At 56.0% G+C, this 24132-nt stretch overlaps 1 protein-coding gene across 1 annotated transcript in view; it reads left to right on the top strand.

The window, feature by feature from the left end:
* Nucleotides 1–20998, top strand: part of NFXL1 (nuclear transcription factor, X-box binding like 1) — a 28647-nt gene extending 7649 nt beyond the window's left edge. Inside the window, exons 5-22 of the mRNA XM_029076805.1 lie at nt 796–974; nt 1132–1293; nt 1393–1493; nt 3013–3127; nt 4280–4404; nt 4993–5115; nt 6882–6972; nt 8925–9045; nt 9425–9584; nt 10349–10440; nt 11692–11713; nt 12233–12376; nt 14687–14853; nt 15645–15714; nt 17153–17257; nt 18069–18155; nt 18780–18833; nt 19928–20998. Of these exons, the coding sequence (XP_028932638.1) occupies nt 796–974; nt 1132–1293; nt 1393–1493; nt 3013–3127; nt 4280–4404; nt 4993–5115; nt 6882–6972; nt 8925–9045; nt 9425–9584; nt 10349–10440; nt 11692–11713; nt 12233–12376; nt 14687–14853; nt 15645–15714; nt 17153–17257; nt 18069–18155; nt 18780–18833; nt 19928–20104 (2095 nt within the window). The 3' untranslated portion in view covers nt 20105–20998. The remainder of the gene's footprint in view (nt 1–795; nt 975–1131; nt 1294–1392; nt 1494–3012; nt 3128–4279; nt 4405–4992; nt 5116–6881; nt 6973–8924; nt 9046–9424; nt 9585–10348; nt 10441–11691; nt 11714–12232; nt 12377–14686; nt 14854–15644; nt 15715–17152; nt 17258–18068; nt 18156–18779; nt 18834–19927) is intronic.
* Nucleotides 20999–24132: the final 3134 nt, after the last annotated feature.

Raw genomic sequence — 24132 nt, 5'->3', positions numbered from 1 at the left:
CCTCCTTGAACAGCTGAGAGTTTTCGGGCTTTTCTTTCTGCAATAACCTGTTTCAGGATCACTCCTTAGGGTGAAGAAGTTTGGTTCTGGTGGAGGTGGTTTTGGATGCATCGGGATTGATTCAAAGAGTTTTCGGGCCCTGACTTTAAGCCAGGAAATTAATTCTTGCACTATGGATTCAGGCCTGGGGTAAATAAAAGAGAGTTGGATTTGGATCGGGTCACTATCCCGTCAAGGGGCCAGGACTCCTAAGAGGCTGATGTTTTCTCCCCATCTTCCAGCTGAGGAGGCTGGAGCCCAGGGAGGCTAAGTGACCTGCTCAAGTTCCCAAACTGGCCCGAAACGGAGCTGGAACTAGAGACTAGACCCCGGGCTTCCAGACTCCCAGTGTCAGGCTCTTTGTTCCAGGCCCCACGGCCTCTCTGAGCAGTCGCTTCCTCCTGCTCTGCCTCCTGGGCTAACGGGCAGTGACTGGGGAGCAGGAGGGGACGTACCCTCTGTCCACCTCCATTTTCTCTCAGAGGACATTTTCCCCTGCTAGGGAGCCAGAGAGGACTTCTTTTCATTGTGTGGCAAGATCAGAGGAAACCGTCACACCATACACCAAGTGGGAATCATTTCCTGTGTCAGAGATTCCTCTGGGTGGGGGCTGCTGTTCTGATGGATGTCCCTTGGGCGAAGGTGAAAATTGAGCACCTGCTTCCTAAGTTGAAGGAGACTGACTTCTCTTTCTTTGCCACCAAGTGGAAGCCGACGGAGTTCTCTCTGCTCATTTTTCCTTCTCTCCTGCTATAGCCCCAAGTGTCGTTTTGAGTACCACCGATCGGAGACACCGACCCGCTACTACTGCTACTGTGGGAAGGTGGAGGATCCCCCGCTGGACCCCTGGCTCGTGCCACACTCCTGCGGCCAAGTGTGCGAGAGGGAATTCAAACCTCCCTGTGGGCACAAGTGCTTGCTCCTCTGTCACCCTGGTGAGCGAGGGCCAGCCCCAGTTTGGGGGTCGGGGGGAAGGCAGGCGGAAGGACCTGCCAGCAATGTGAGGGATGTGTGGTAGCGCCGGAGAGGGGGATTGCCCACCTCCTGTCGGTTGGTCTGTTCAGTCCTGATGTTTTCCACCCGACTTCCCAGGCCCCTGCCCTCCGTGCCCGAAGATGGTTTCCACCTCCTGTTACTGTGGGAAGGCCAGACCCGTGCCCCGCCGCTGCAGCGCCAAGGACTGGTCCTGCCAGCTGCCCTGTGGCCGCACTCTGCCGTGCGGGCAGCACAAATGTGAGAGCCCCTGTCATGCAGGTAAGGGGGCGGCATTTGTCTTGCGAGAGTTCGGTAAACCAGCGCTGGAAGCGGAGGCGGACCAGAAAATCTGACTTGCCGTTGCCTCTTTGGTCTTAGGAAGCTGTCAGCCCTGCCCGCGCGTGAGCCGACAGAAGTGTGTCTGTGGCAAACAGGCGGCCGAAAGACTCTGCGCCAGTCCCCTGTGGCACTGCGACCGGGTGAGTGTCGCAGAGGCTTGGCCCCTGGGCCTTGAGCACTGGGCAGCCCCGGGGCCATGGTTCAGCACCCCTCCTGTCCCGTTTTTCTGTTCCCAGAATGAAAGTTTGTCTTAGAGGGACTCTGGGAAGATGATCTCAGAATGAGCGGAGAGTCTGACCTCCGGCAGGGGCCCACGGTTGGGTATTGCTCTAGCCTCGTTCCTGGAGCCCTCGCTACACGCTAGAAAGGCAACGTTCCTGTTCTGAGAAGTTCTCGGCTGGCTGAGCCCACAGTGTCCTCACGGGAGCATAGGTTTTTGTGTGTGTGGTGGGGGGGGCCTACCTCTCCAGCCAGACCCCTCTCCTTCTTTGCAAAATCACTCTTCCTCCTGCCTTCAGACAATCTCCACTTGGATATCCTTCCGACACCTCAAACCTCACGTGTCCAGAACAGAACTCCTTATCTTCCCACCTACCCTTTCCTCCCAGTGGCTTTCCCATAACTGTAGACAGCATCATTCATTCATTCAATTGTATTTATCGAGTGCTTACTGTGTGCAGAGCACTGTACTAAGCACTTAGTACAAGTCAGCAATAAAGAGAGACAGTCCCTGCCCACAGTGGACTTACTGCGTAGAATCTAGATGCTATGGTCTAGCGTCATCATCCTGCCTATCTCACAAGCTTATAACCTTGGTGTTATCCTCAACTCATCTTTTTCATTCAAATCATATATTCAGTCTGTCACAAAGTCTTGTCAAATCTACTTTCACAACATTTCTAGAATTCTCCCTTTCCCCTCTATCCAAACTGCCACCGTGCTGATCCAAGCTCTTACGTTTTCTGCCTTGACTACTGCACCAGCCTCGACCTCTCCGCCTCCTCTGTCTCCCCTCTCCAGTCCATACTCCACTTTGCTGCTTGGATCTTTTTTCTGAAAAACCATTCAAGTCTATTTCTCCCCACTCCTCCAAAACCTCCAGTGGTAGCCTATCCACTTCCACATCCAACAGAAATGCTTACTGTTGGCTCCAGGGCACCGAATGAGTTCTCCCTCAGCTCTGTCACCTGTTGAACTCTTCCTACAGCCCAGTCCACATATTCCGTTCCTCTAACCCAACTTACTGTATGTGCCTCAATTTCAACTATCCTGCCGATAGCCCCTACCTCTCAGGCCTGGGACTCCCTCTTTTCTCATATCTGATAGATGACCATTCTCCCCTCCTTCAAAGCCTTATTAAAGTCATATCTTTTTCAAGTGGTCTTTCTTGAAGAAGCCTTCATTTCCCCATCTCTCCTTCCCTCTGTGTCACCAATTAGGCACTTGGCTGCGTACCCCTGAAGCACCGTTACTCTCCCCTCAACATTTATCACCCGGTCCTTAGACTCTATTGTTTCCCCCATCTGTAATTTATTTTAATATCTGTCTCCCTCTGTAAGCTCCATGTGCAAAGGGACCCACATCTACCAACTCTGTTGTATTGTATTTTCCCAAGCACACAGTAAGTGTTCAATAGAAACTTTCAATCGATCGTTGCAGGTGTGTGGGAGGACGCTGCCGTGCCGCAGTCACACGTGTGAGCGGGTTTGCCATGCTGGGCCCTGCGGAGAGTGTCCCCGGTCTGGGAAACGGTCCTGCCCGTGTGAGAAAACCAGTAAGAGTTGCCTTCCCTGCCACTTCCCTGGACAGTGGCCCACCCGCCTGCCTGCGATGGCATGGCTGGCTGTTCACCCAAAGTCCTGGAGGACGAACAGTCTCCGGACCCGCTTGATTCTCCCCTGGGTTTGCTGGGTGGGGCTCGCTACAGTGGCTGCTGCCCACCTGTGGCCCTTACCCTGCCTCCTGCCCCCATAACCTCGGTTGGCATCCAGAGGTCTGGTGGTCTCGTTGGCACCTCCGCTCCAGGCTTGGCCTGCCAGAGGGCCAGTACCCCGAAGGCAGGAGTTGGGTGTGGTAGTCCCCCAGGTGCTCAGCACCGGGTGTGGTGCTCAGCAACCGTGACTGACCATGGCTCTCCACACCTTGGGATGGAGGGTGGAGCAGATTCCCCAGGCAGCTCTTCTCGGAGCCCCTGTGTTTAGACCTCACCCACGTGTCTGGGCCGGAAGCGATTCCTGTCTAGCCAGAGCCGCTTCTTGTTCCAGCGGAGAACATACAAGGTTATTCATCCGGTGTGGCGGTAGCTGCTTTCCTTTAATCCTGTGATGAATAATTCCAGAATCTCCTGTTGCATGGCTGTTCACCTGAAATACAGCCTAAGGAGAAATGAGTCACGAGCCTCGTTTTGCTCCCTCCAGTCCGAGCCTGCCGTTTACGCTGCTGCCGAGCTTTACGCTTGGAAAACTGGGACTGGGCCTGATAATAGTAATAGTAATAATTGTGGTATTTCTTAAGTGCTTACTATGTGTCAGGAACTGCACTGTGTACTGGGATAGATACAAGATAATCAGGCTGGACCCAGTCTCTCCCCCATAGTGTTACCAGTCTCAATCTCCATTTTACAGATAGGGAAGCTGAGGCACAGGGAAGTGAAGTGCCTTGCCCAAAATCACACAACAGACAAGTGGCAGAGCTGGGATTAGAACCCAGGTTCTTCTGACGCCCGGGCCCGTACTCTATCCACTAGGCCATGCTGCTTCTCTGGTCTCTGCGGCTCCCTCCCCGATCTGCCGCTCCTTGGGTAGAGCGGTGCAGCCAGGCCCGCGCCCCAAGCCTGTGTCCAGCCCACATCCCTGCCATGCCAATGAGGAGGCGGTTATTGCTTATTGAGGCTCGTGTTCCCGACTGTGACTCTGTCTGCATTTAGAGTTCTCCCTGCCGTGTACGGAAGACGTGCCGACCTGTGGGGACAGTTGTGACAAAGTCCTGGAATGTGGACTCCACAGGTGTTCTCAGCGCTGCCATCGAGGCCCTTGTGAGATATGCAGACAGGTTGGTCGCCTTCCCCCGAATGAGCCTGATGGGCGGGCGGGGTTGGGAGGGCCTTGTTTAGAGGAGCAGCAGTGGGGCCTGGCCCCCACCTCTTACTGTTGCAAGAAAAGGGATTTTGGGCGTGGATCCTTTACTGCATAGGAGGATTCCCCCACATTCGGGATTGGTTTGTGGCTCCAGTTGCTCTGTCAGTTACTTATGAGTTCAGTTTCCTTATGCCCGGGTCAGGTGAGGTGGCCCTGCCCTCAGCCTGGCCCCTACGGGGTGGGATAGGGCCAAGTTGGCTCTCGGGTCTCGAGTGGAGGCGAGCTGTGGGTGCGGGGACACCCGGCCTGGCCTCGATTGTTGCGTCCAGAGACGGGTGACGTCAACCACAATGTGGATCCTCCGGCAGTTCGGGGGGTGAGAGGCCGCTTCTTTCCCCCATAGGAAAGTTGTCAAGTCTCCTCCAACCATCCCCGTTAACTCGGGAAGCTTGGCCAGATCCACCTCCTGGCAGCGGCAGGGTCCTTGCCGCTTGGAGTCGGTGCCTCCGTGTTTGCAGGCAGTGTGTAAGTCCTGGCAGATTCCGTTTTCCTCCTCCTCCAGGAAGTTGAGAAGCACTGTCGCTGCGGAAAGCACACCAAGCGAATGCCGTGTCACAAGCCCTATCAGTGTGAGACCAAATGTGTTCGAGTTCGAGACTGCCAGAAGCATCAGTGTAAGAGGAAGGTAGGTCCGGTGGGGCCACTTGGATGGCTTCCCAAACCTCTCACCAGAGCTTCCCCCTCCTCCTCTCCTTTTGGTGCTGTAGCGCGTCCTACTTTCCTGGAGAGGCGGGGGCCTTCGGAATGGGCTTCTGGTTGTCCAGGCGGTCAGTGTGTCAGTGGACGTTTCCGGATGAAAATTACAATGGCTCTGGAATGTGAAACTGCTGGTTCGCACCTGCCTCTGAACCTGGCAAGTGAAGGTAACCGGCCATTCCCTGAATGGTCTGAACACCCCCAGCCTCCTGCCCGGGAGTCAACTAGTTAAGTGGCCAAGATCAAAGTCGGTCCCAGCGAGCACTGTGAAAGCCTGCTCTTCCCCGAAACAGACCTGACCCTCTAGCGATTCCCTGAGACCTGGGCCCGCCTGGCCATGGCGAGGTCATGTGGGCGTGGGCCTTGCCTGCTGTCCCTTTCTGTGGTGGATGGGGATCAGCAGGGGTTCAGCGTGGGCGGAAACCTCCCAGGGCCTGGCCTCTCTCCTCAACCATCCCATGGTGGGGACCCATGATGGGTTCGCAGGAGCTGCCTCCTCGAGTCCCCAGTGCCTTGTCTACCGGAGGCTGTGGGGGTGGCACGTGCAGCGCCAGAGCCGCTCTCTGGAAGTTGGACTGCCGACGTGGCAAATTTTTTACCTCCTCTCTGGCCTCCGGTGGCGTGTGTCCACCCGGCCAAAGAACCCACACGTCAGTTCCCAGAGAAAAGAAAACGCATTTCATCTTAACTGTTAGAAATGCTGAGTCTTGCATGATTGAACTTGGAGCAGTGGCACATCTCCTTCTCCCCTTTCCCTCCCCCAAACCCCTCACCAAATTGGAGCCAGATGGGAGACTGCCCCACGTTGGAGACTCCACGCAAGGCTCCCGCTGTCCTCATTCAATGGTGCCATTGTGAACTGAGCAAAGCGGTCATCAGCTGTTGGAGTCTCTCTGTCTCTCTTCCCCTCACAGCTCTGCCTCAGTCGCCCTGCGGTGTAAACCACCACTCCTCTTTTTCCCTCCCTCTCTCCATCCACCCACCCATCCGCCCTCCCCACCCCGGTCATCTCCCACATCTGAAGGCTCGTCAAGTGTTGGGTCTTGTTTTGGGTTGTTGATTTCCTCCTCAGAGATAGTTAATTCACCTGAGAGGTAAATCGTCCTGAAGGCCAGAGTTCCTTTTGGATGAACAGATGGCAGGGGGAGGGGGAAAAAATGGGCTTTCCTAGGCCCCAGGGATCCCTGCTGTGTCTAGGCACGTTCCCAGGGTCCTGAAGCAACGTCATGGAAGCGAGCTGTCTTCCCTTGGGTGTTGCCCCATCATTGCTGCTGGGGTGTGGTGCCTAGTAGACTTCTGGGGAAGAAGAGAGCTTTTGGAGGGCTTTGGTTCCTTGAGGGCAGGCACCGTGTGTGATGCTCCTGTTGTTCTCTCCCAAATGCTCAGTACTGGGCATTGTGTTTGGTAAACACCATCAATGCTTCAATGTGCCGGGGGTCAGCCAGGTGGCATCTAATGCAATAGGAGGCTTGAGCCCTGCAATTTGGAGCCGCAGTTGGCGTGTCGCAGCCGGGCCTGTCTCTGAGACCTTGGGGTGGGCACCCCCTTCTGATCGATGAAGGGCCTTGTGTGTTTCCATCCGAACTCCAGGGGATGTGGCCGATGAGCGGGCCGGGGGCGCTCTGCCACCCCTTCTGTGTTTCCTCCGTGGCAGCGGCTGCCCGGTCACCAGGGTTCCATGTGTCTCCTGTCTAGTGTTGTCCCGGAAATTGCCCACCCTGCGACCAGAACTGTGGCCGAACACTCGGATGTCGGAATCACAAGTGTCCTTCCGTCTGCCACAGAGGTAACGGGGAAATTGGGAATGCTGGGAAGCCATCCTGGTGCTTGTGGCTTAGAGTGGAGATGAGGAGGGGTCCCTGCCCTGGAGGGGAAGCAGGTCCTCACTGGGAGGCAGACCAGCAAACGTGTGTCGGGGGGAGCCTGGCGCGGTGGGATGGTATTCCCATTCACCTTCTCCTTCCTCGAAGTTTGGGTTCCGGGCTGCTTTTGCAGTCAATGATACAGACCGATCACCTACTGGCTACAGAGCACTGTACTAGCCTTTGAGATCCCTGCCCTTGAGGAGCTAACTTTGAAATGGGACCAGAAGTAAGGGAACTCATAAATAGGAAGTGCTCCAATGGAATAGCTCAATCAGTGTGTAATCAGCTGCCCCTGCCCAAACTTCCATCTGGAGACTAAAAGCGGAACTGAGGGGACTCAAAGCCTGTCAACTTAGTCTTGCCCCCGGGATGCATTGGGGCTGGTAGTGTGTGGCAGTGATAGATTTGGGGTGATTTTCCTCTAGTTCAGTTTGTTACCTTGGTCCGGGGCGATGGCCGAAGGCATTCTTTGGGCTTGAAGAGAGACTCGAGGGTGATGGATCCCTGAAACCCTGCCCTTGACCCCCTGAGGGTCTTCCCAGTCCAGATAGGGAAGGACTGATGATGGTTGCCTGCCCCCGAGGAGAGAAGCAGCCCTGTGGGAACGATCCGAGCAGCATTCCGGGGGAGTAGCCTCCAGGCCCCTCACCTTTTCCAGTCTCCCGTCCAGGCAGCTGCCCTTCTGGTCTGACAGTCAGCTGCACTTCAAGCTTCCCCACCCACATTTCAGGTGGCTTCTGGCTCGGGTCCACCCCAGCCTCTCTGCCCAGGCCCGGCCACGCTCCACGCTGTGGCGGCGTTGAGGAGGAACATCCTCTCTACTCAGGGCCTGGGGCCACAGAGCCTCAGGCTGTGGCGGGTAACAAGGTGACAGAGCGGGGCTTGTCCTTGAATTGATTTGTTATGAGCTCCTCGAGGACAGGGATAATGGCCGCCAATGCTGCTGTTCTCTTCCAAGGGTCACTTGTGGGCATGTTGCATGCTCAGTCGCTACTGGCAAGTGTTCGGGTGGGCCCCGTTTCCTCTTTCCATCTGCTTGGGCCTCACCTCCTCCTAGGCCACCCGGGTACTCTGGCTAAGAATATTTCTGGGGGCCAGAATGCCGCCGCCGGTCCCTGAGTCACGTGACTGGAGAGTACCAGGATGGGGGAAAAAAACAGTTTTCAAATCTGGTTTGTTCTCCATCTCTCATTTTCCATTGAGAGGTCCCCAGCTGAATAGCCTGAATGAAGGAAAGGTTATTTGATAAGTTGTTCCTTCGGCACAATGCAGATAAGGGACGGATCCAACTCTGTTGGGCTTGGAAATGGCCGGAAGGCGCCAGAAGGGGTCTGGCTCCAAAGCGTCACCCGACGTAGCCATTAGTCAACCTGTCTCCAGAAGGTCAAGCCAGCACTGCCAGAGTGTGGGTCGGGAATCATCAAATCCCTCCGCCTCAAGTGCTTGAATTGGGTCGGCTTGACTTGCTCTAGTTTCTGGATGGTTCCTCCTTTCTGGAAATGTTTCTGGGCAGAGTTTCTAGCTGTAAGAGAACAAATGCCGCGTCTCCCTAAAGCACATCTTGCTTGCTGATTTTACTGGTCTGTAAAGACAGGTAGAAATTGGGGCCTGCGCCGTGGCCCCGGTCAGGTGAGTGGCATGGCCTAGTGACATGCCCTGTTGCGGCCAGCTCCATATCGACCTGCAGCAGTGGCTAGTATGGGCAGAAAAGGGCTGGCTGGGGGGGCGTGGCCGGTGACCAGGGTATGGCCTGCTGAGGGGTGGGGCCTGCCGGAGAGCTCGAGCTGAATGGAGGAAGGGGACGGGGAGGGCGTGCGAGGGCCAGTGCAGGGAAAGAGAACTGGTTCTTTAACGGCCGACGGGTTCTCCATAGGGAGCTGCTACCCGTGCCCCGAGACCGTCGCTGTCAAGTGCCACTGTGGGAACACGGTGGTGACCGTGCCCTGCGGCCGGGAGCGGACTACCCGGCCCCCCCGGTGCAAGGAGCTGTGCAGGTGGGTTCTGGCCATCCACCCTCCTTCCCCGCCAGTCAGGGCCCTTGGATTGTCTTTGGAGCGAGTCACCAGGTTCACCCCAGGCTGTGGCTCCTGGAGTGGGAAACCCCAGCTGTCTGTTCTCGCACTGGTTTCTCATTTGCCATCAGGCTACCTGACCCTTGACTTCCCCGCCCACCGGAAAGCAGTTCCTTCTGGTGTCTTTAGAGGACTGTGGCGGTGGCTTACTGCCACCCCAACCCCGCCAAGACTGGCTGCTCCTCCCCTCCCCCCATCCCCATCAAACGGTAGTGTCACCTCTCTCTGTTCCCGGGGTTCCCTCATTCCACCGCGGATTGTAAACGCCATCTGTGTCCTGTTGTCTCTTGCCGCTGCTCAGCCAGCCTTCGACTTGTCATCATCCGAACCGAGAGACTCACCGTTGTCACTTCGGCGCCTGCCCGCCCTGCCGCCAGCCGTGCCAGAAGTCTCTGGAGAAATGTGGCCATCTGTGTCCTGCTGCTTGCCACGACCAAGCCCTCGTGAAGCAGACTGGCCTGGTGAGGGGGAGCTGGCGGGCCTGGGCTCCGGACAAAAGGCCAGGAAAGCCGGTTCACCAGCTTTTCCCTGTGGACTCGTTTCCTTACTGGGGCGAAGGGGGTCCAAAAATGGTCCATTTGAACAGCTGAGACAGCCAGTGCCGACCATGCCCAGAGAGGAGGGGTTCTGGGTACAGAGTGGTCGGGCTACCTGGAGCCAGTGGAGTTTGTGTGGCTGGGACTTGCGGGGGAGGGAGTGCTTGAGTGGAGGTGGAGGCGCGGTGAGGGTGGGGGATTGGAGGGAAAGCGAGGGTGGGTGAATAGAGCTCGCTGGTGTGGAGTGAGCTGGGCAGGATGAGGTCAAGGTTGGAGCTGAGGGAACAGGGAGACAGCGGGGCCTCTCCCGAACTGAGCCCGGGACCTTCTGGCTTGGCTTAAACTCTGACTCTGGCCCGGAGGCTCATTTGGGCTGGGCCTGGGAAGGTCTTCCTGGCTGGATGGAGGAATTTGGGTGAGTGACCAGCAGAGGTGGTTGTCAAGTGGAGTTGGGGGAGTGAGGACTGGGGTTTCTGGAAGCCTACCTTTATTTCCACTGGGGTCGTGGAGGAGGGCAGTGATGCTACTCGTTTCACTCCTCGAGTCTCCAGGGGAAGTTCTGCCCTCCTGCCCCCAGGAACGATTGGCAAGTTGTCAAGTTCCAGACTGAGGTGGGGGTCTGAGAGTCTCCTCGAGGTAGAGGGCAATATTGTGTCCCAACCAGACTCATGTCTTCCCTTTGTCCCCAGCCCCAGCCCGCAGGCCCCTGGGAACAGCCATCCGAGCCGGCGTTTATCCAGAAGGCTCTGCCGTGTCCCCCGTGTCTCGTCCCTATTCCCACGTGAGTATGCGGCCTTCCTCTCCGAATCGGTCTGTGGTGGGGGTGGGTGGCTGGGCCCACCGGACTCGGGGCACCGGGTTGGGGGCCTCCCATTTGCCCTTGAAGTGGTCTTATTGGACTGGCCACGGCTCCCCATAGTGCCCAGAGGCTAAGGGGCCCGAAGCTGAGTGGCGGCCAGGGAGGGTCATAGGCCTTCCGGGGTCGGAATTGAGGACCAGTACTCGCCTGGCGTTGTGGCAGACGGATCTGATTGGGTCTCCTCTCTCCACGAGTCTGAGGTGGAACGTGTCACAAACTACAGTGGGGCCATGGTGGGGTCCCTGCAGCCCCTCTGGCAGAAGCTGACATCTTATCCCTGCTTAGCCCCTGGACCCCCGGGAATCTCAGTGGCGGCTCAGGGCCCCAGATCAGAGAGGCTTTCTGCAGTGGCCTCCCGGGAGCCTCGGCTACTGGTGACAGATATGGGGAGCTTTAGCTGGACCCACAAAGATGGCGAGGCACGGTCCTTGTCCAAATCGGGGGTTGTTGGACTCCTCCTCTTGGGCATCGCCGAGATGGTTCCGGGTCTCAGAGCTCTCAACTTTGCATGATCCTCGACCCCGAGTTAGGACATCCGATTTGGTTTTGGGATTAACAGAGCTCTAGTGAAACTCCCGTGCCTTCAAGTGGCCCGGCCCCTCAGCAGCACAGTGAAGAGCTCTCAGGGGCCAGCATTTGGGTCACGGTTCCTGGAGCCTGGCTGTGGGAGGGGAGTGCCAAGGAGAGATGGAAAGCTGAGATTTGGATTGTGGAGGCCCCGTCTGGCCCTCTGGGCCTGCTCTTTCTGAATGAACAGACGGCCCTCCGGGCTCCAGTTGTGCTCTGGCTTGGTGCCCTCTGATGCTCAACATTTCCCACAATGTTCCATCTGAGCTTTTAGGTCTTCCGTCCTGATCTCCTTCCCAAGAACCGTTGAAGCAGGTAGTCTTTGAGGAGGGCATTTGTCTCCAGGGGCAGGCAGGTGGTCACGGCCAGGGTGGAGGGCAGAGCCTCTCTCCGATCTGTGCCCGTCGCTGCAAGGAAGCTGGTGAAAGTGGGTGATATTTCAAGTGTGTAAAGAGCTCTGAGGTGACATGGGAATGAAGGCGCTCGGTGAAGTGCTGAGCTGACAGTTCCCCCAGAGCCGTGCGTACCCCCAGTCAGCTTCTGGTGCTGCGGTTGATTTTTGCACAGGCAATACCGGTAACTTGTTTCTCCCCCTTTGTCTTGCAGGGAATGCCTAGGGAAGCATGAGGTGAGTAAGAAGCAGAAGCTGTGGAGGGAGTAGGGGATGTGGCTTTTCACTGGGACCGATCCCCAGCTGGAGCATGGTCAGAAGCTGTTGTGGTCTTGCGAATGAACGTTGGGCTTTGATAGCTGCTCCGGAAGAGCCCTCGGGCTAGTTTATGCGCTATTTAGGGGGCGGGAACTCCAGGCCCTAGATAGGGAGGGAACGAGGGGTTAACATCTGGGGAGGCTCCCCGTTCACTTTGGGGAGTGAATGGTAGTACAGATTAGAACGGGAATCTGGGTTTGCGAGTAAATCGTGGCTGGTGGTGAGTAGCCTGGGCTGAGGCCCCGGGCCGTGGCATCGGCACCCTCCGAGCCAGCCCCCGGCCCGTTCCTTCTGGGCAGCGATTTCCTGCAGTCGCATGTCCTTGAAGAGGTGGTGATGAGGTTCGCCACAGTGCCCCGTAAGCTCGCGTGCGCGAGGACGCAACGGGTTCACCGGCCGGTCCCTGTCCTCGGGTGAGCTTGTGTTTGACCTTTCCAGGTGAGTCCGTTGCCTTGCCATGCTGCCATCCCTTACTCTTGCAAGAGGTTTTGTGGCCGTTCCCTGGACTGCCAGAATCACACGTGCACCAAGGAGTGTCACCGTGTCACCCAAGAAGATAGCAAAGCTCCCGGAGGCAGAAAGGTACCAGGCGGGCGGAGGATGGCTGCTCCCCGGGGAGTTCTGGGGGTTGCTACATAGGCCGTTGGCCCGCAGGGCTCTGTGAGCACTCCCTGACGGGCCCACTGTTCCTCGGGAATTCATTTTGTAAACATAATTCTGGAATTTACAAAGTGTTTACTATGTGCCCAACACTGTAATGAACACAGTCAGGTTGGACCAAGTCCCTGTCCCACAATGGGCTCACAGGTTTTGGATTCCCATTTTACAACTGAGGAAACTGAGGCCCAGAGAAGTGAAGGGACTTGTCCCAGGTTGTCCAGCAGGCCAGTGTGGAGCTGAGGCTGGAACCCAGGTCCTCTGACTCCCAGTCCCAGACTCTCTCCACTAGGCTGTGCTGCTTCTCATTTCATACCCATCTGCAAAGGATTTCCCAACAAGACCGTAGAAAGTGGGGAAACCTCTCAAACTGTGTCTGCTGACCCTTCACGTGGAATCACTTCCAGATAGTCAACTTTGGAGATCCCCTAAATGTTCCAAAAGCTTGTGCCAGAGTGATGCACCCAATTCCCCCCCTACCCGATGGCTAGTGTGGACCCATCCCTTTCCAGCGCTCCTTCACCGCCAACCGTCCTGCTCCCAAGGCCCTCAGAGCTGAACAGGCCAGAAGTCCATCCCTGGAGGATGTGGCTAGGTTCTTTTGGGCAGGACTCGGGCCAGTGTTGGGGCCTGGTTGTTATGCGGCCAGAGCTGCTGCAGCTGACTGAACTGACCTCCTGAGCCCCGGCTTCCTTCCCAGCAGAACGCTGCCTGGCTCCCTGATTCCAGACAGGATCTCCAAGGCAGGTGCCTGAGGGAAGGGGAGGCGGGTTCTCATTCCCCACCAGCAGGTCCTGCCACCTCCCGCCTCTTTTTTTTCTGTCATTACCTGGCCGGGCCCTTCCTTTTTCCATCCCTGGGGCACTAAGTGAAGGTGGGGGCTAGGCAAGGTGGTCCCCCTTGTTGCTGCAGCGGTCAGTGAGCTGCAGTGGGGGTGAGACTGGGTGATTCACGGGGCCCTCAAGGGATCCGTTCCAGGCCCGGTCCCGGGGAGAGAGTGGGGCAAATGGTTCAGCGTGGGGCAGCGAGAGGCTGGGGAACCTCCTCCCATAAGGCTCTGATAGAGGACGTTGGTCCAGGCCTCTCAAGCACATAAACCATGGGATCGGTGGCCCGTGGTCGGGGTGTGATTTGTCCACCTGCTCCTGGCCAGGACTGAAAACAGAATCGCTCTGTCTTCAGGGGAACCTGTCCTTCCTTGGTGCTAGGGTCCTGGGCCCCGGGGATGCTGTCAGTCAAGGTTTATGAGGTTAAATGGCCCCAGGCCCATTTCTATCTCCTTCAGAGCAGAAGCCCAAAGATTTTACCTGCAAGTGTATCCCCCGGAGCTCCAGGATCCTGGGCTCTCAACTCTCATAGAAAGTGCATGTTTTCTTGCTGTCCTGCAGATAGATAAGTCTTTCAACTGGGCTGAGCATGTTTCTTCCCTGATTGTGATCACGGGCCGGTTAGAGACCAGGGCATCAGTGCTAGGTGCAACAAGTTGCCAGGCTCCGCCTTCTGCGCCTTTCTGCTCCTCTCTGCCTTCTGGCTATTCTTCCACTTGTGTTGTGCTTGGCAGAGCCCGGCGAGGAGCCGTTCCCAGGATTTCCGTTACTTTGGAGAATCTGGTGTGTGTTGCAGAATGTAGCACGGTCTGGAAATCGGAAGGGGTGGGAGCCATTGGCAGCGGCGTGTTGGGGGATCATTTGCCCTGAGATTCCATCCGCTGCCCAAGGCCTCCTGCCCCTCCCATGGGGGTCTTTGGACAGAACAGAGACCCCTGGAGACTTCTGAGACCTCTCCACAACAGTGAAACCTCTTGCCTTTAAGAGAGGATCTCCGTTAAAATCCACTGAGAAGCTTGTGGGTGGGAATCTTTGGGGCAGCCCTGACTACCCTTCTGACTGTCAGTTTTGGTGGTTGTTGAGCGGCAGAAGTAGTTTGGAGTACTGGTATTTAGTGCACGCAGTGATCTGTTCTGAACCCTTGGGAGACTACAATAAAAGCCTGAGACACCGTTCCCTGCTTTGGAGGAGCTTACGCTCTAATGGGGGAGACGGACCCCACAGTGTGTCCAACTCATGGAACTGGAGAAAAGAGTTGGCTTTTTAGCAGAATCCCATTGCCAGATCTCTGATCTTCCTCAACTGGACCCCAAATGGGACCTCAACTGGTGCTGGGACCCCGACTTCTGAACCTCAACCTCTCCCTCAGACTGACATCCCTTGTTGTTCTCCATTCTCCTATCTCCAGGCCCAACCCGAGTGTCTCCAGTGTGAAGAGGCGTGTTCAAAATCACGTCCGGCAGGCTGCCCTCACCCGTGCGTCTTGCCTTGCCACCCGGGAGCCTGTCCTCCCTGTGGGCAGATGCTTAGGATCAAATGCCACTGCAAGATCTCCAGCCTCTACGTGGCCTGTGTGTGAGTACATCAAGGGAGCTCCTTGCCTCTGTGGCTGGAACCCAGCGGCTGCTATAGGTCAGGTCACCGTACCTGCGGCCACAGTGCTGTGGGCTTTCCTCCCCGGCAACCTGGGCGCATGCCAGTGGGTTCTTTGGAGCACAGACTAGGCCCCCTAAAGTACCATTTGCTTTCTCTTGATGAGGGAAGGGGTAAAGCGCTCACGTGGTGTCCCCTGCCCCCTAAACAACAACGGCCCAAACCCATCATAGCCACTCTGGGGTAGATGGAGAAAAATCACTTCTGAAGCACAAGTCCTATTGCCATTTTATCCCGTCTTCCCATCTTAAACATAAGCATGAGTGACCGGAATCCTATCGAGCAATAGCTAACGGATGAATGTCGACTGGCACTGTGGCCTTTTGCTTCCATTGAAAGCAGAATGTCGGGTGGTGGTTCTCAGCTCTTGTCTCCCCACTTCCCCCAGTCCCCTGCCCCCAGCCCCCTGCCCGCTGCTTGTTCTGATTGAGTTGAATTGGGGCTGGAGGAGGACTATTTGTTGGGGAGGACTAGAGGCCCCTGGGAGCTGGGGGACCTTCTCAGGCAGTGGGGGGAGGTTGGGGACACGTCTCCTGCTCTCCCGGACCTTCTACGGCCTGGCCACCATGGGGATTTATTAATTGGGGTGACGTTCAGAACCTGGGTTACTGTCTGGGCACTGGTTCAGCCACCCACGGATGCCTGTTAGCATGTCTCTGCAAATCTCTCCCTCTCTTCCTCTTTCTCTCTCCCCACCATTCTGTGGTTTTCAGAAAATTAACTTCCACCAGTGAAAAAGAGAAGGCCGTCCTTGGCTGCTGCCAGAATCAGTGCCCCAAAGAGGTGAGCTCTGGGTAGGGGTGGTCCACGCGGGCCATGGCCTTCCTCCCTTCTCCTCTGCTCGGGTCTGCGCCCTCAGCTGGTTCCTCTCTGCATCTAGCCAGCAGTGGGCCTTGCCCCTCCAGCACCAGGGGATGCACTGGGAAAGTTATTTTCTTGTATTTGTTAAGCACTTACTATGTCAAGCACTGGGGTAGATAGAGATTAGATAGGTTGAACACACTTCCTGCCCCGCAGTCCCTGAGCTGGAGTTCACAGGTTGAATTCAGAGGGAGAACAGATGTTGAATCTCCATTTCACAGTTGAAGAAACTGAGGCACGGAAAAGTTAAGTGAAGTACCGTAGGTCACACAGCAGACAAGTGTCAGAGCCAGGATTAGAACCCAGGTCCTCTGATTCTCGGGCCCGTGCTCTTTTCACTAGGCCATGCTGCCTCTCTGAGTGCCCCCCATTCCAGGACCACAGAGTCTTGCTGCCCCACCATGGGCTGCTGGGACTCCCAGTGGGCATGGCCAACCCACAGAGACCTCCCCTCGAACGGGGGCGGAGCAAGCCACCTTCCTCGGGCCCCACGCCAATGGCCGGCTGCCCCAGAGCGGGAGAAGGTGGGCTCCTCAATGCCGCCAGCTGAGGGGTGGAGTGCCAAGAACCCTAGTCCCTCCCAGTTTCCCACCCTAGCGAAGTTCAACCACTTCTGCATCCGTCCTTCTGTGTTCGCATCTGGCCTGGGCCCAGCCTGGATGCGGTTGGCCGCAGACGATGCCTTTGTTCTGGCCTCGGTACTGCTCTGCACCCACGGGGGGCTAATCTGCAGCGGGTAAGAGGGCTCTGACCTTTGTTGAGTGGGCAACATCTTCCTCCTAGAAGCCAGAGCTTACTTGAAAACTTTTAAAAAATTGTTTTCCTTTGGTAACTTCCGGCCACTCTGCCTCCGGGGGCTACCCATTTCTTTGGGTGAAGCAAAAGCCTCCTGACCTTTGGTTTGGAGGCTTTCCCTGAGCTGTCTGCTGCCTCCCTCTTACCTGACCGCCCTTCTCTCCTACTGTACCGCAGCTCACATCTCCCTCTCCCTCTTCCCCCTACTATCCTCCCTACAGTCACATGACCTCTCTGGCCTGCCCGTAGGGTTCCTCCTCTCCTGCACTCCTAGGCCCTGGGCCCAGTTGGATTAGCCTGGATCCACCCCAGGGCTCAAGACAGTGCTTGGCACCTAGGAAGCGCCTAATCACTAGCCCTGTAATAGCATCAAGTTGGGGGAAGCGGGGAGGGGTTCCCAGACTCGGAGGTGTGCTCAGAATCCAGGTCAGGTATTTGAGGGACCTCTCTCAGAGCTGCTGTGTGTCTCCACGGAGAGTGATACTCCCCCCCACCCATCCCGGCCCCCAAACCCCCAGGGGGGCTGCTTGGAAACACCTCAAGCATGTGTCTGTTCTGCTGCTAGTTGCCATGCGGACATCGCTGCAAAGAGATCTGCCACCCGGGTGACTGTACTCCCAATTGCAATCAGAAGGTGAAACTCCGATGCCCATGCAAGAGGCTCAAGAAGGTAGATTCCAGGTTCTTCTCCCTTTCCTCCGTAGCTGCCCTGCCCCCCTTCCCCGACACCTCCTTTTCACCTGCAAAAGAGCCTCGTTTTCTCAGAGAGGAAGTATGAGTGATGGCCTCACGGAGGCTGGCAAACCTGGTTCTCAGGTTTCTCGTTCCTCTACTGCTCTTCTCTTTGTCTTTGCATTCCTTATGGTCTCACTCGCCTCCTGGTTTGCCCTTGGGTCCTGCCCTCCCCCTCTTGGCTGTTGCTTCCTGGCCTTCCTCACCCCCATCCTCTTCAAGACTCAGGCCAGCACCTTTGAACACTTTGTGCCACTCTGCTTATCCAGCGGCTATTCCCTTATTCTGGCCTTATGCCTCTCCTTGCCCATTCATCTGTTTGCATCTCTGTTCCCCCCTCAAAATCGTAAGCTCCATGTCTTCTCGAGGGTGGCAGGACCCTGAGGGTCCTCCGGGCCTGACTCGGAGCTGTGCTGGCCTCTGTCACCTGGGCGTGTGGGCAGTTTGGGGTCACCCCCCCCATCCTGGGAGCAGGCTCCCCTCCTGGGGGAGGGCAGGAGTAGAGATGGAACCGACTTAGGCCGGGCCAAGGCCTCGGGGCGCGTGTAGCAGGTTTTCGGAGTTTGGGCAAAATGGTCGCTGCGGGAGTGGCGCCGGTGGGGCTGGGGCGTGACTTGCTCCTGGCAGAGCTGGACGCTCCTGGAGCTGTCCCAAGGGGCAGGTGGCTGTGGGGAGCCTCGCCATGGTAGCCACAGGGGTGGTAGAGCTGGTTGGGGAGAACGCTGCAGGACCACATCTGTTGATCACAGGAACTGCCGTGCTCCAAGGCCCGTGAGGGGCAAGTCTCCTTGGATTGCGACGCGCTGTGCAGGGAAGCGAAGCGGAAGGCGTCCGAGGTTCGTCTCTACCACTTGGGGGTTCCGCGTGGGCAAGGAGGGACCCAGATAGGAGGAACTTCTCTCGTCCAGGCAGGCTTGAGGGCAGCCGGATCAACTCTGGCGTACTGGCCTGAGAGCACCGAAAGCTTGGGGCCAAGACTGTGGGGGACCCCCCCATGCCTTCTTCCCTCGGTGGCACTTACATGGGAGGTGTCCAGCCCAGCTCCCAGCCTGCAGAGTCCCGCAGCTGATGATCGCCCCCCCACCAGACCCGGCCTCCCCACCCCCACGGGAAGTGGGGATTGTTCGCCCAACAACATGTCCGTCTGGGGAGGGTGGGATGCTCGTGCTTTTGGGAGAAGCCAACTCTACCGCTGGATTTGTCTGGAATATTCCCCGCGCTCCGGGATTGCTGGCTGTATATGGTGTTTCCCGCCGAGCGAGGTAGTTTGAGGGTCAAAACTCCAGTCCGCTAAGGGAAATTCTTGGGTCCTTTTGACCCTTTAAATCCTTCCCTGGGCTCTGTTCTTGAAATCTCGCTGTTTCCGGGGACTCCTTGAGGAGGAGTTGGGCTGCCGGTCAGCTTTGTGGGAAAGGAAGCGGCAGCTCACTCCACTTATGCATTTGCCAATGTCTGAACAGATAAAGGAAGCGGAAGCCAAGGCAGCTGGCGAAGAGGCGAAGCGGCGACAGCAGGTAGCGAAAACAGACTCAATCGATTGTCGACGGTAGTTTTGAGATACAGCTGGTTCGTGACGATGTCTTTGCGGGTGCCGGGTGCTGTGGTCGGACGGCCCGAGAGCATCCAATGGGATGCCTGCCCCGTCTGCCTTGGGCTCCGAGCTAGGTGTCGGCGGTGGGCAAACGTGGAAATTTCAGGCACCACTGGTGTTTAAAAACTTGAAGAATCCAGGATGGAGGGTGGCAGAGATCAACAGGGAAGAGTCTTGGGGTCCCCAACCACGGGCCTTGGGACCAGACTGCTGTGGCCTCCCCGGCCCGGCATGCAGACAGCTATTCGGGCTCCGGTGCTCCCCGGGAGTCGGGCTGTGCCGAGGAGGTTGCTCTGAGCCACAGAGGTCCCCAGCGTACAGCGCTCCAGAACCTGGTCCCCCACTTTTCCAAAGTACTGCCCCAGAAGGCTGTGTCGCACTGTGGGTCGATGAGGCTGATGGATGTCCTAAGGCTCGGGGAAGAACCTTCCCCCGAGGGTTCCCGCCAGTCAGAGGGAAGCACACCTGAACCGGCCAGTTAGCGGGCTTTTCTCGTTCCCAAACTCTTGGGTGTCTGTTCCAGTCTGTCCCATGGCAGGGAGAGGTGGGATCCTTCAGTGCTGGGGCCCCAGGCAAGTCGGGAAGGCCCAGCCACCACTCTCCAGGAGACCCTGGAGGGGTCCAGAGCTCAGGAACTCTTGGCCCACTTCTCGGGTGCTACCCCTACCTGAGAGGAAGGGCTCGGGACCCAGTCTGGACTAACTCGGAGGGCCTTGGGAGGGGAGAGAGAGGACCCCATTCCCAAACAGGAACTTAACAGTTCCCTTCGGTGACCACTCATCTTTCCCTCAGCTCTGCTTTGTGGGTTCACCTAGGCCCCCGGAATTGGGAGTATTCATCCTCCCATATCGTTACCCCCCTCCCCCGCCACCCTCCTGCCCAGACAGAGCTCTCCCCACTGAGCCACCTTCTCCTCATAAAGTGAAAGCGCTTTCCAAACCAACTTAGTTTTTTTTCTAAACTAGCCGCTCTCTAAGACAGACGCCAAACGTGACATCTACCTTTTTTATGACTTAGGCTGAACTCGAGGCTTTCGAAAATCGACTGAGAGGCCGGAGAAAGAAGCCCAAGAAAAGAGATGAGGTGGAAGCTGAGCCGTCGGCATGGCAAAGATATAGAAAGTTCCTTCTTGTGCCCGTTTGCGGTGTGGCGGCGGCTATGCTGGCGTGGTACTTGACCCAAGGAGGGCTCTGACAAGGGTCCGGTCATCGTGCTGGGCTCAGAAAAGGCCGGCTGTGCGGTGGGGCCCCTTATTGTCCTTTCACAGATCGAAGTTGGAGGGGGGAGTACGTCCGGCTGGGCTTGGTGGTCCAGAGTGGGCATCGGACTGCAGTGTCGGGCACGCTTGCCCAGGGATTCCCTGCACGGTCATCTCACTTCTCAGTGGTGTGACGTTTCGGGTCAGACTGGAGCACGCAGAGTCTGTGGGAGAAGCGCTGTGTCTGGGCAGCCTTGCTGCTCCTGAGAAGACAGCTTCTCCTCTGAGCAGGTAACCGCATTGCCCGCCCTTTCCAATCAGACACGAAGATGAGCACCATCCTTAAGTTGTGGCTTCCGGAAATGGCCTATCGACACTATAGGTTCTCTCCGGGGGCTTCTTAGCTGCATTTTGCGATTCCCCTTCCCAGAAATGCTTTGCTAAAGTGTTGGAGCTTTGGAAGGAAAGTTCTTTTTTTTTTTTTCCAACAAGCTGTCCGTTTATTGTTTTCAACAAATGTGTTAGGCTTCCTACTCCGTGGGGGACTGTCTCTTTGAAACAGAACCGCTGTGAAAGTCGGTTTGGTGGTGAAACTTAAGAGGACGCTCTCAAGGTGCCTTCAAATTTTGGAATTCTCATGGCTCTTCTACAAGCGGTATAAAGCAAACAACTGGAATGCCGCTCTGGAACACTGCAGGGTGGGTGAGACAGTGGCCACCCTCTCCGTGCTGTCGCTCTTTATTTCACTTGGAGGTGTGCACCTTTTAAGTATCCAAAGATTTTCATTCTCAGATCTGCATTGGGAAGATGCAGACATAAAAAAGCTAGGGAACAATACTAATGTGTAAAACTCTAAATTTAATAAAACCCCTCTTTATTACGAAGCAGCACAAGGTGTCTTGGAGATTCTTAGTGACGTGGGCCTTCTCTCATTGCCAGCAACAGACAAGTCTCGGTTGCGGTCCTTCTGTCGTGGGGTGAAGGCGGGTGTGGAAATTAGAGGGCTGTTGGGGATACGGGTGGGGAGGGTAGAGATGGGGGATGGCAGGCAAGGCGCGGGAAGTCTGACACGGGTAGTTACGGATAGTTGAGCTGCCTTTTGCCAAACACATTTCTCCTACGCAGTGGTGCTCTCCTCGGAGGACAAGCCTCTGTTAACATTCTTTCTCCAAAATGTCCTGAGCTGGGTGATTTCTTCCACTGAACATTTGTAAGCTATACCATAATTCCCTTTGGAATTTAAAGAGGACAGTCTGTAGATGACACTTTAAAGAGGAAATGAAAAGGTTTGAAAATGTGGGCGCCGATCTGGGTATTTAGTGTCGGCACCATCTGTTTGCAGATTCTGTAGCAGATGTAGGGGCAAGTGTGCTTTTGACAAAATGACTATAATTTTTCTTAAAGTTCCTTTGAAGCAGAATATAGTGGAGGAACCAAGTGAAGAAGGGATTTCTTTCTCCAGACAAATGCTCAGAGGAGCCAAATGATTACCTTCCTCATTGACATCCAAAAGTGCAGGAGCAGAACTGGGTTTTGGTAGGGGATCCCAGGCCCAGCCCCCACGATGATGGAATTGGAGCTGTGATTCAGGGTGGGAGCAGCCCAGACTAGTTGGTGCTGGGGGGATTGTGAGCATGGACACATGTGTGCGCATGTTGGGCAGAGGGGAGGGGGTCATTGGCACTTAAGGTCCAGCCATTCATCAAAGTTGGAAAGCCAGGCTGGAGCTGGGCCTTGCTGGGCCTCTGGCAGGATTTGTGAGCCCCCAGAACTCCCCACTGTGAATCCCTTCTGCCCAAGTAGGTCTGCATGGGCCCTACTGTTACTCGATCCCCACCCTGAATGGATGCATCCTTGACCTTTGTTCCACAGATTCCCTGTAAACGACCTGCATGCTCCATCTCTGGCTATACGCTTTTGAGGTTCAGGAGTCTGGGTCATTGGGCCTTCCCCCTCCTCCCCCTCGCCCTCCAGGCAGAGATTTCAATTCTACCATCAGACCAGGTCAAGGTGGAGCTGCGCAGCGAGCACAGATAGAGATCACCGGCCCCGCACCAGGTTCTCACATGAGCCCCACCTCAGCCACAGGTCGGTGTCGGAGGCAGGGCTACTGCAGATTTGCCCTTATGGACTGTCGCTTTGAACAGTGCTCCGTGTCTGCCGTGACCGGTGCATGCCCTCTTTGTTCTTGAAGTAGACGTAGATGGAAGCCTCAGCCTGCTGGGCGGAAGATTTCTGACTTGATTCTCAGGCTTTGCTTTCCGGTGTTTCATATTGTTTTTCCCAACCCTCGGTCCGCAGGGGCTCTCTCCTGGTGTGCTTGCAAACCTCGGGCTGGCACCCCCAAACCTTTGGCAATGCATCAGGATGCTGGGGCAGCCAGCCAGGCTGGGCCAGCAGGAACATGGAGGGATCTGGCGGCCAGCCGGGAGTGAACTGGGTCCCGGGGTCAGTCGGGGCCCTGGGTGAGAATGTCCCGCTGTTCTTTCGCGGATGGCGGGCCGCAGGATGTCTCTGAAGCCTCTCTGCGTCTTTTTCTGAGAATTCCTTCATGATTCTCCTTCTGGCTTCCCACATCAGAAAGGTTCATTGTCTTACAAGTAAGACCCAGATGTGTTGGCAGGCCCTGTCACCGGGCACATGCAGATGCCCCACAACCAGGGGGAGCCCAGCGAGGTTGGGGGAGCCAGCACCCACTTACCCCAGCATTCTGGGGGTTGAGTTTATTGAATTCTGGTGGTCCAAAGAAATGGCCCAGCCACAAAAGCATTCCCCATTCTCTTTGGTAATTTTGCCAAAGTGACCAGCGCTGCGTTCCTGGCTCAATTCTCCGCCCTCGCCTCTGCGCCCTCCCCCTCCCTCCTCAAAGCAGTGTGAAAAGTAAGGGCCCGTGGTGGACCTAAGCCATCAGGTCAGGCGGTTAGTCGTTACTAGCCTCCGTTAGTAAAAGTGTGACTCCAGCCACCCCCTCCCGATCCCCAAGGTCCTGCCGAGGCTGCCCCAGTAGCCTCAACCCTCGGGACCCTCAGCGGGGAGGGGAAGGAAAGGGAGAGGCCCCTCTCCTCAAGTGTGGTGCCACCCCTCCTCCCTGCCAAAAGGGAACAGCTCGGGAGCTGACATTTATTTATTATCAAGTGACGAGTCGTTTCCGATTCATAGCGACTCTATGGATGTACTTTCTCCAGATCGTCCTGCCTTCTGCCATAATCCATAACCTTTCTAACGGTTCTTTTGTTATCGTTGTTATGGTCTCTGTCCATCTAGCTGCCGGTCTGCCCATTCCACGTTTTCCCTGGACTTCTACTAGCATTAGCGTCTTCTCCAGAACATTAGTCCTCCTGATTATGTTTCCAAAATATGTTAAGTCTAGTCATTTGGCCTTCCAAAGACCACTTTGGAAGTTAAGGACAGAGCAAAAAGATGGGCCTACGTTTGAATGTCATGAAAACAAAGATTATGACAACTGAAAGTTTGAACACATATGTAATGGTGGAGAGCAGATTCAAATAGTTGACATTTTTTCCTCTCCTGGGAACAACAGTAAGGACCTAGTAGTCAAGAAATACACCAAAGACTAATGTTAGAAAGACTTGCTATGAGGAGCCTGGAAAGAGTCATGAAATGTGCTGATGTGACGATTGCCACCAAAATACAAATTGACAATTCTATGGTATTTCCAGTGACATTGCCTGGATCCGAAAGCTGGACGGTGGAAAAAACAGGGTAGAAAGAGCACTGATTTGTTTGAGGTGTTGGAGAAGGCTTTTGCAAATAATAATAATAATAATAGTGTTCATTAAGCACTTACTATGTGCCAAGCACTGTTCTAAGCACTGGGGTGACTATGAAATAATCAGGTTGTCTCACAGTCTTAATCCCCATTTTCCAGATAAGGTAACTGAGGCACAGAGAAGTGAATCGACTTGCCCAGGGTCACACAGCAGACAAGTGGCAGAGGCAAAATTAGAACCCACCTCCTCTGCTCCCAAGCCCATGCTCTTGCCACCATACCATGGACTGCCCA

Source organism: Ornithorhynchus anatinus, chromosome 12 (genome assembly GCF_004115215.2).
Source record: "Ornithorhynchus anatinus isolate Pmale09 chromosome 12, mOrnAna1.pri.v4, whole genome shotgun sequence".
In the NCBI taxonomy this organism is placed as follows: Eukaryota; Metazoa; Chordata; class Mammalia; order Monotremata; family Ornithorhynchidae; genus Ornithorhynchus; species Ornithorhynchus anatinus.
This window is presented reverse-complemented; position numbering and strand designations above follow the sequence as displayed.